The 11,429-nt window shown below is 41.9% G+C and overlaps 2 protein-coding genes across 2 annotated transcripts; both read left to right on the forward strand.

The window, feature by feature from the left end:
• Positions 1-546: 546 nt before the first annotated feature.
• On the forward strand, positions 547-3,576 carry hmx3a (H6 family homeobox 3a). Its single transcript, XM_085477434.1, has 2 exons — positions 547-1,205; positions 1,988-3,576. The coding sequence occupies exons 1-2, from the start codon at positions 917-919 to the stop codon at positions 2,608-2,610; spliced, it is 912 nt and encodes a 303-aa protein (XP_085333560.1). The 5' UTR covers positions 547-916; the 3' UTR covers positions 2,611-3,576.
• A 5,333-nt stretch (positions 3,577-8,909) lies between these two features.
• On the forward strand, positions 8,910-11,032 carry hmx2 (H6 family homeobox 2). Its single transcript, XM_085476713.1, has 2 exons — positions 8,910-9,403; positions 10,008-11,032. The coding sequence occupies exons 1-2, from the start codon at positions 9,130-9,132 to the stop codon at positions 10,553-10,555; spliced, it is 822 nt and encodes a 273-aa protein (XP_085332839.1). The 5' UTR covers positions 8,910-9,129; the 3' UTR covers positions 10,556-11,032.
• Positions 11,033-11,429: the final 397 nt, after the last annotated feature.

An 11,429-nucleotide genomic window follows, 5' to 3' on the forward strand; every position in this document is an offset into this window, starting at 1 on the left:
TTTATTATGCTCGTTTTACACTATTCGCTTCTCATTAACAGCGATTTGTTTAAACGGACTCCAAATAAAAACATCACATTTAGGCCTCACATATTTGACGATAAGTTTGGACGTGCTTTAGCCAGCAGGTCACCCAGTTATTCTTTAGAATAGGCCTCGACTTTTTTTTTGATGATCATTTAAAAAGTCATATGTAAAACGGTGTTTCGTTGGGATATATTACTCAAACAATTTCCAAAAAAATGCGGGACGTGATTTGAGACTGGATTCAGAATAACCTCGCGCAGTAAATCTGGGTCTCGTTGTAATGTCAGCTGTATGATGGGACGCTTGTTCTGACGGTCCAAACCTCCCTTTTTGGCGGTAACAGCCCCGTGTTCATTTGCTGCTAATTGGACTATATGAGACCAATAACAAGCGAGCGCACACAGCCTGCAGCTAGAGAGCACAGAGAGGGGAGGACTCCCCCCCCCTCCCTCGCTCTCTCTCTCTCTCTCTCTAGTCACCGTCTCTCCCTTAATCCCATTTGCCATTGTACATGCCCAATCGCCTATACTTTCCGCATTTAACTTGGATGACATTTTTATTTCATCATTAGCATCAGACACCAGACTGACTGACACGGTGGACCCAGTTTTTGCGTTTTAACGGAAGAGCCCGGGATGAGGCATCTCCATGTTTCTAAGCGCGTGTGCTCTTTTTGCCTCTCGAACAGTTTATTTCATTATTTTCTAGCCTAGACGGACGCGTTTCTTTTTGGTGAGCTTTTCGGCTGTGAAATCAAGTTTCAGAGAATAAAACAGGAACTCCTCGTAGCCAGGATAACGACAGCCTGTAAGTCAACATTGCCTTCCCCCCCTTTAAAAAAAAAATCCGGCTTCCGTGGTCCCCTCGCGCTCAGACCACAACAACCGCGATGCCAGAGACAACGCAAGAGACGTGCGCTTCGGCCAAGGACTCTCCTTTCTTCATTAAGAACCTGCTGAACTGTGATAACAAACCGTCCAAGCCCAAGCCCGTACTGGCGGCCACCAAGGCAGCTTTAGAGGGAGGATTTTCCCTTTCCCAGGTTGGTGACTTCAACTTTCCACGCTTCGAACTGCCCGCACAGAGATTCAGTCTACCCGCTCACTACTTGGAGCGCACCTCAGCGTGGTGGTACCCTTACACCCTCAACTCAGCCGCCCACCTACACAGAACTGAAGGTAAGCAAACAACTGTTGCGCAATTATCCAACGAATCCACTGTTTTTGTATGAGTTCCTTCTAATGAGTAAGTAGAGTAAAGCAAACTTCTAAATTGAAAGGGGAGATTTGTGCGGTTTCCTGATAGGCATCATGCACACATAGCCTCACACCAGAGTGTATGATTTAACACCTTGTCCTCTGAAGGCCTATTTTGTTATGCCACGACGTGGGATAATAGATCAATAAAGAAACACACATAAAATGAAGTAGACATCATGAAATCATTGGAGGAGGGTGACGATGCGCAGCGTGCTTTTGATTTGTCTATTGGCGCACATCTTACCTCTGAGGCTTGGTTACTGGGAGCCTTTTATCTGCCTTTTTCTGTGATTTATTCACCTGGAATAAAAAAAAAATAGACTAATGTGGATGGCATTATGATAGCCTAATACAAAGAAAGCGATATTATTTTACGTTTATTTAGTTATTTAGGCTGTAGTATAGGCTGATAAAAATAATGAATAAAATAGGTGTACATAGTTTATAACTTAGGTCTATTCAAATTACTGTTTAATGGGGTAAAAATGACATTTTCATCATTTTTGAAGATGTTGTGTACAGTTATGTCTACCTCTGAAATGGTTTATGTCATGACGCAACGCATTTTCTTCTGCCACTATTTATTAGCAACCATCTGTTTCCCAAAACCCACTGACTGTCCAATATCAACAGGCTGTAATAAATGCCCGATAGACTCCAATATTTATGACTACGTCTCCCTGCATGTATCCCCATTTCAGTCACCGAGAAACCAGGAGCCAGAGACTCCTCTCCAACTTCGGGCACGGACAGAGACTCGCCGGACCTGGCGCTCAAATCCGAGCCAGACACCAAAGATGACGACGAGGACGACGAGCACAACAACAACAAAAGCAGTGACGAGATAATCCTGGAGGAAAGCGACACGGAAGAGGCCAAAAAAGATGAGCTGGAGGAGTGGAAGAAAAGGGACGATGACAAGAAGCCGTGCCGCAAGAAGAAGACGCGCACGGTGTTCTCACGGAGCCAGGTGTTTCAGCTGGAGTCCACCTTCGACATGAAGCGATACCTGAGCAGCTCGGAGCGGGCCAGCCTGGCCGCTTCCCTTCACCTGACGGAGACTCAAGTGAAGATCTGGTTTCAGAACAGGAGGAACAAGTGGAAAAGGCAGCTGGCCGCGGAGCTAGAGGCTGCCAACCTGAGCCACGCTGCGGCGCAGAGGATAGTCCGGGTGCCCATCCTCTACCACGAGAACTCGGCCTCGGAGAGCGGAGGGGCCACTGCCAACGTGCCCGTGAGCCAACCGCTCCTCACTTTCCCGCACCCCGGCGTCTACTACTCCCATCCCATCGTCACATCTGTGCCGCTGCTCAGACCAGTTTGAAAATAGTTGAGTTTTTAGGCACAACTTGGTGTCTGTTTCCTATATCAACTCATTAAAAAAGAAGAAGAAGAAAGAAATCAAAAATAAAAAGGACAAAATATTTTTATACAACCAGTGAATGAAAAAAGAAAAAGAAAAATGAGAGACTGTTACTGTCAGGCTTTCATGGACCTATTTTTGGCAAATAGATTGTTTCATTTTTCATAAAGATGCCGTTTACACGTGATCTGACAATTTGAATCCCATTATTACTATTATTATTATTTTTATTATTATTATTATTGTTATTATTATTACCTCAGGAGTCCACTTGCTTACACTGCCTGATGAGTGTCTTTATTATTCGTTTTCCTCCCAGACTGCGTTTGTATCTGGACACGTCAGCTGTGTGACTAAAAAAAAATCACCATGTTTACAAAAAGTGTCGGCCTGAAGTCGACATCTGCTCATCATTTAGCATTTGATTTTATTCACATTTCAAGAATTGATATCACGATGTGCAATACACGGCATGCTGTGAATGAATGAAACAGGAAACATACGTTTTGTCATCTGCTCATGTTAAAATATTGACAAGGATTTGATGTAATTATCATTATTTTTATTATTATTATTAATTATTTTTGCTTTATAAAGCGTTTGTTGGGGGACAATCAAGACACTCTGAGCTGTAAAATACCCATGTAGCTTTATGTTTAGTTTTAGTAATTCTCACTCTAGCCCCCTCTTCATGGACACGTCTTTGAAGCACAAGTGTGAGGTCCAGTGTCTCCTGAGCTTTGTGTTTTTTGAGCAGGAACGGCAAAAATATCGACTACCCTGGTGTACAAAATATGTAAATGTATATATTTAATGAGGCGCGGGGAAAGGCGATTCCTCATACGGCTTTTTCTTTGTACAGTTAAAACATCGTTTTGATATTGTATTGCTGAACCATGTTGTGAAATAAATGGAGAATATTCCGTACATTTTAACACATTTTTTGTCGTCTAAAAAAATAACAGGTTGTTAAATAGAGCTATGTTTAGCTTGTTTTCTATATTTTATGCAGAAAATTGAATTATTATAAAACAAACCCCAACAACTCTATAGTCGTGCACGCGTGCGCATGCCTGAATAAGCTCTCTAAGCTTGAGCAGGTGGGCTTCTGTAATCATCTTAGTGTTATGCACTTTGAAGCGTGATTTTACATAAAAAGTGGCTCGGTCAATTAGATGCGTAATTGCCACCATCTTGTCAAAATTATGGATAATGTATTCAGAAGTGGAAATTACTCCCTGTGCATGAGCTGCTGTCTTTTAACACTTTTCTCTCTCGTGACCGCGTGTTTTTTGTAGCTGTGTGTTGGGTTGTGTTAGCGTGCGTGTAAGGATGTCGGCATCTATGACAAGCATCCCCACCTGATGTTGCTAAACGCCGCGACCTTAACCATTCCTTTATATATATATATATATATGTACGTACACACACACACACACACACACACACACACACACACACACACACACACACACACACACAATAATAAATAATAAATATTAGGGTGGGAAACTGTGCAAATTGCAAAAGGAAGAAGAAAAAACAATATAAACAATATAGAGGGAAATAAAAAGAAAGATCATACGTACAGATGTCTTTTTGTTTTTTACTTCCTCACAGCGTTTTCAGTTGAAGCATATTACTCTGCAATGCTCCACATTGTGGGTGCTTTCTAATGCATACAATCCTACAGGTGTCACTGGACATTGAAAAGCCACGCGTGGTTTCTGTATATACCTACATTTTTCAAGATTACATATATACATATATATGTATAAAATAAATGTAGACAGTTCTTCCGGTTTATATAGCAAATAATCAGCCTGTAAGTTTTCTCGGAACAGGAACACAAATTCTGAGCAAAAGTGGAGATATTTAAAGAGCCTTCTAATTTTATTGCGTCATTTCAGAGAATCAGCGGAAATGTGGACACTGCTGGAGCTTTATAAAAGACAAACAGAATCACATTTTTCTATATTAATATTTTTTTTGTTTGTTTCATCAGATTACACATTATATCAAGTCTAAATGAACCATGACTGATTTTTGAAAATCTAATTACATATGTTTGTTTTTTAAATGTACATTATTATTATTATTATTATTATTATTATTATTATTAAATATGAACGTAACTAAGAATTTATGCGAAAGCAACACCGATCTGGGGGAGGAGGCTATGAAAAGAGGGAGGCAACACTCGTCATCCTCTGTTTAGCTGAACACCAGTCAGGCCGTAAATAGCAACGATAACTGATAATAATTTACTGCAAAAATAAATCCTGGTTTAGACAAGAAATAGGATACAATATTTTATGTCTACGTGATTCTATTCTTTTTCTAATGAATCTGAGCAGAATCGACCTCTAGACTGTGATTAGGGATCAGGTGGATCAGATGCAGGATCCAGAAACGACATACAGAAACTACGGCCTGCTTTTTCACAGTCCATTTAATTAAAACACGATCTCTCAGCAAGGCTTCATTCGCTGTGGAGTATTCCTAGTGTCTGAGGCGCGGGAAGACAAATTGCTTCTAGCCTCACAGTTTGAAGACAGTTTTAGGAGCCTCTGCAGTTTTAGCCTGCAGTAGAGTGGATGGCAAATCTAATAAAAGACTACTCTGTGGTGTATTTGCATTCCCCAAACACTGAAAACATTACCATAAAGAATATTTTTGAAATTCAAAATCCAGCTCAGAGAAGCGTTTTCCTACATCACAACAACCTTTTCATCAAAGGACATTTTCCGCTTCCATTTGCAGGCTAACACAGTAATTGGAAATGAATCAGTCAGCTCTAAACTCTATATGATGACCTCATCGTGAGACAAAGGGTTCATTCAAATATCGTCAGATCATAGAAGTATTGACGTGCAACTACTATGCACGCGCAACATGGCCCCATTACTGCAAATTAATAGATTGTTATGGGATTATTGTTCTGGCTCATATTGATCCGTAAACGTCTGCAGCATATTGCGTCAAGTAAGAGCAACGTTCACACGCCGCCTGGCTCGGCTTATGACCTTGATTTGCGCGCATAAATTGAAAAAATTACCACTCAATAATTTCCATTTGTGCGACATCTTTATGTAAAGGAGAAAGGGGAGCGAGCGGGGCCAAAATCAGATAAAGTAGCTGCATTTGCAGGAACTGGGACAAATGGACGTGACCGGGGACTGCGCTTAGTGTATTACATTAAAATGGAGCGCTGAATTGGTAATTTTGAGCCCTATCATAGGTTTTAGTGCCAGTTTGGAAACACACAAGTGGCCCGACCACCTTGCATAATGCTAGCCTCTTCTTTGTAGCCACTTGCATCCCCTCAAATGTGTTACATATCATTATAGCTGGACTTAAAGGCTTGATATTAAAGCATTTATTTTGACAGCAATAAGCAATGTTTTATTGTCTTTAAAAAGATATAAATATATATATGTATGTGTGACAAAAAATAAAGATTAAATAAGGTCCCCGAGATCTTTGGGGAATCTGACGTTTTCATACCAAAACAAAAATCACAGGAGTCCCAGTCCGAATCCACGTTTGTCCTCAAACCCTGACCTCTAAAGTTTTCGATATCTTTGAAAAGTCATATCCAACAACAAACATCATCTTTCCTGGCTTCTTCTGGCAAAATGGGCCAAATTGTTGTGATTGTGGGTACAGAAACGTTTAAGCAAACCTCCTTATAAAGGATCTTCGGCTCTTTACTGCAAAAAAAAAAACAAAAACTGCATACAGTCATATACAAATCGTATACCAGTGAATTCCCTTAATCTGCGTGCAGATAAAAGCGACGTCGACACCTCAAGTTGCCAAAGTCATGCGTTTGAAGAACTCTTTTGACACTTCTCAAAGAGGAAATCTTGTTTTAAACCCATCCCATTTGCTTTCCTGATTGAATGCGAGCATCAGATTTTCATCAAAGTTCTATTAAGTGAAACATAGGTTGCGGGGCACCGTCTGATTGGAACAGTTTAAATTTTAATTGTGTTTTTAATTTGACATATAGTTGCTGTGAAGAATGACACTGAAACGCCGAGGGGCGGTCGATTTTCTTAATTTCTCCCCGAGGAATTGATGAGTCTATCAGGGCAGTAGATTGGAAAGCCATTAAAACTCAATGGTTAGGTTGTTAATTGGAACTTGATGGATAGGAGCCCTTGGATAGGCTGTACTGATCCAATCTTCCTGACTTTGTGTTTTCCAATAAATTACCCAGTTCATTTCCACACTCAGATTACATAAATTGTACACCTCCAGGGCTTGGGTGCTCTGCTTGCGTTTACAACTCTCTCTCTCTCTCTCTCTCCCCCCCTCTCTCTCTCAGGCGCGCACACCCTCATACACACAAAATATGCGCGCACGGAGGCACCCAAACGCCTCCTGAAAAAAGAGCAGGCCCCGCTTTCTTGAATGAAAATCGAAACATAATCAACGTTTATACTTAGAAAATTTATTGATATCATTTTCTCTGGTAATTTCCTTATTCTAGACTTGGACACGCCATATATCATAATACACACGTGTAACGGGTCTTTGTTTAATATTTATCGAAGCTTGATTCCCAGATCAAAGCGCCTCATAACTTCATCTGTCTTTCTCAGACCGTTCTCTCTTGCTAAAGATCTTGTTCTGTTATTGCGGTAGGGCGGCCATACACCACCTATCATTGTGATAGAGCGCGGACTTAGGCCCACTCCTTGCTGTTTGGGCTTCGCCGGGCCTTGAAACGTATGTAACATAGGTAAGGGATGAACATTTCCATTCCATTAGAAGGACCTATACTGCTCAGCCTGTACTGCTGGTCTATAAACACCACTTTGACATTAAATTTAAAAAAAAAAAAAACATGCTTAATTTATTCTCTGCAGCACAATGGCAGTCTGTTATGTCCACTATCTCCGTGATGAACCAATCTCACTTTGCAAAAGTCGTCTGAAAGTGATGAAGGCGCCTGCGCCGACAAAGGTCTTTGTTTGAAAGGAGCGGCATATAAAATAAACCCATTTAACTGTCATTGCAGATTTCACGCCTTATGTGTAACCACCATAAATTCAGCATCCACCCTGGCTGCCCTCATATATTTGCCCCCCTTCAGTAAAAGCCTCCCCTGCGTAAGCGTTTTAGTAAGATCATTTAGCAGCTGCTGGTCCCACTGCCAGTTGAGGATATTTACGCGTGGATCCGGATGCATCCATCTGACTGCCGTGATGCAGCTGCTGACAGAATCGGCCGTCAGCAGCAGCATCAGGAGCAGCATCACGTCCACAGCCACCGTCTTCTCCCTTTTCCAAGCTGTCTTAACACCGAACGCCGCTTGGGTTGCTACCAGGAAGGGCGCTGACATAATGATTAAAGCTGACCATTTGTAATGTGTCTGGGGCTTCCTCACAAACCAGTAAAAGAGGGATAATGTGCCCGAACCTCGAGCTCAAGCCCCGCAGCTGTCCCGCATCCACACACAACCAGGGAGAGGCACGGAAAGAGCATGGGCGGTGAAGGTGGGAGATGGGCGGTGGTGGGAAGCAAATCCCCTCTTCACACACACGCGCGCGCGCACTCAGCCCCCACCACCTTCAATCAATTAGTCAATCAATTAGCCGGCCTCCACTCCACGCGCGGTCATCACGAGGCAGATTAGCTCAGTAATGATCAAATTAATTCTTAATCGTAGATAATGGACGCGGAATGAGTTTATTATTTTCAGGAAAAATGAGTTACGCCTTTGTCTTAGTTCCAAGACTGTGTGTGCGTTGCCGTCACGCCAGCCAGTTTTATCATAATCGGAAAAAGCCGACACGACAGTTCCTCTTTTCTTGGATGGGTATTATACATTTCCATAACTAATAAACTGAGATATACTGTCTGAAATTATGGAAGGCAACGCAATTTAGACGCACTTACACCAAGCTGTTGTAAGCGTTAAAGCGAAATACTTTAACACACTTGTAAGCAATAAAAATACAGGAAAAGAAGTCAAAGTTTGGTGACTCTTCTGAGTCATACAGACCATAGTCTGCATATTAGGGCGCCTAGTCTGAGTGTTTTAAGTGAATGTAAAAATGAAGGCCAATACTCCTCTTCGGCTTTCTCCTTCTTCTCATCATATCTGAAAAAAAAAAAAAACCCGAAAAAAAACTAGACAGGAGTTTGAAATTTCCGGGCTCATGCTGGAGGCTGCCATTGGCTCACGAGGAGCTTACCTACATGCAAATGAAGCAACGCAGCCTTGCTGCCTCTGATCCAGAGCGTGAGGAGGAGGACCAGGAATACACTCATGTACCTCGAGCTCTAGAAAAAACACCTCCAACTCCTTCAATGTTGAAACTCCACAATTAAACCGGATTGTGTTGACAAAAGCCGACAAAAGGCGCTTTCGTAATTTTTTTGCGCACCAACCCCGTAGAAAGCAATAACGGAATACAAGGGGACAGACCGATTCAGTCAATACTTCAATACTGTTATGAAGCGAGAATGAGCAGCGCAGAAGACAGCGGGAGCAAGTGCTCGTCGGGCCCGATTTCCAGCTTTACTATCCAGTCTATTTTAGGCACGCCATCCGATGAGCCGCGCTCCGGGACCAAGGAGCTCTCCAAGGGGCCGCCGCCAGCGCCGCGGAGGCGCTCACTGTCGGTGTCGTCCGAGGAGGAGTGCAGTGGCGGGGAGGACTCAGCAGACTGCTTCTGCTCCGACACGGGTCACAGCGAGCCGTGCACCCAGCACCAACCCCATAACTTTTCCTGTTTAGGTAAGGATTATTATTATTATTATTAAAATTACAAACCAAAGAAATATTAAAACAATATTATCACCCACAGATACACTTTCAGCTGAGTTTTTTTCCCCACAGAAATAACAGGTTTAATGCTTTGTTTGCACTTTCATTCACTTTTCACTAGCTTGTGTTTGAGATTGTTACACTGACACGCAGACCATCCGCTGCCACTTGTACGTTCTGCGCAGACTATCGCATCAGCAGCGGAAGAGTGGAAGGTCTAATAATTAGCCCTCTGTCTTTCCTCTCATTTCAAATTTAATTGAACCTCCTAATTGACGAAACATGTTTCCAAAATGGCTGCACTACACGTCGTCAATTGAGCGTTAAATAGAGCTGGATTTAATTAATAGCTTACTGTACACCGTGCACACTCACGCTGAATTGTTTATTTAAAAAGTCACAGGCTTTCAGCAGTCGATTTAACAAGTCAGAGTTCACACTTGACGAACTCTCAAACTGAGTATGTCTAAAAAATGTAAAACATTTTTTTTTCAGTCGTTTAAAAAGCACGCTTAAATCATAGACCGCTCATGATAGCCTACTCATCACATCTTTCTCCCCCTGCTGCGTTTAGGTCCCGCTAAAGGACTTCTGTCTGGAAATGACGGGCTCGCACGGCGGCCGCACCTGTCACAGCCTCTGCTGCAGGATTATAAGGAGGAGCAGGAGAGACCGTGCCATCAAATGTCACCTCTGTCGGAGGAGAGACAAACAGACGGTGCGGACAAGCAGGGCAGCTCGGCCAAAAAGAAAACGCGCACGGTTTTCTCCCGGAGTCAGGTGTACCAGCTGGAGTCCACCTTCGACATGAAGAGGTACCTGAGCAGCTCGGAGCGGGCCTGCTTAGCCTCCAGCTTACAGCTGACGGAGACTCAAGTCAAGACGTGGTTTCAGAACAGGAGGAACAAATGGAAACGACAGCTCTCTGCTGAACTGGAGGCGGCCAACATGGCCCACGCCTCCGCACAGACACTAGTGGGGATGCCGCTGGTTTTCAGAGATAACTCCTTACTGCGTGTTCCCGTCCCTAGGTCTATCGCGTTTCCGACGCCCCTGTACTACCCGGGAAGCAACCTGCCAGCGTTACCTTTATACAACTTGTATAACAAAATCGAGTACTGATTGACTCTGCTGTATGTTCACTGCAGTCCACGAAAAAAGCATTACAAAACAATACGACATTCTAGGTGTCTCATAAGCCTTGTATATCAATTGTATCACTTTTTTTGTTGAGAAAACTCTTATTATGCAGTTATTGTATGTCTCGAAAGAAAGCAATCAAGCTTCCCTATATGTATAAAATACACCATGTGTATAATTATTATAACGATTTTGTATTTTTATTTTAACTTCCTTCTTCTTTAAGTGATAAAATACTGGATTTAATCCTTCATATCACATTTGAAAAATACGTTAAAAAAGGCCGACTTTTACACTGTTTTTTATTCCGAATTGGTTTGTCAAAGATATTTTAAGTTTCACTCCACCTGACGCAAAACTGACAGGAAACACTCAATTCTTCCATTTAAGGAAAAATATCATTGTTTCTATTGTAATCTAGACCTTCAACAATAACCTTCTCATTCAATAAATTTTCTATTTCAGTGAAAAATTTGGTTTGCTTGGTTTTATTTGTAAACTTTGCCACTGGTACATCCCCCCAGCACACAGGGCTAAGAATTATTGTAAATAAGAAAGAAAGCAAAATTATTTTCAGCTGTTCTGAGATTCCTGAAGACCACAGTAGCACCCATCCTTTTATGTTAATGGGTATTAATTTAATATATTTTTTCTCGTTGTATTCTTGAATTAACTGTTTTATTATATGTAAGATTTAACCACAACTAAAATGTGTGTCAGGGGAAAAAGGGGAAGACACTGATAGTAAATTCAGAAACACTAGACGATTATTGGCTCTCACATTACACCAAAAAATATTAGTTATTTTATAATACTAAAGGTTGTGGGATTCTTGTGATGTGCATTTTAATCTGAC

Source organism: Copadichromis virginalis, linkage group LG13 (assembly GCF_057382275.1).
Source record: "Copadichromis virginalis isolate Kocher_CV1m ecotype Utaka linkage group LG13, C_Virginalis_male_GT1.1, whole genome shotgun sequence".
Lineage (NCBI taxonomy): Eukaryota > Metazoa > Chordata > Actinopteri > Cichliformes > Cichlidae > Copadichromis > Copadichromis virginalis.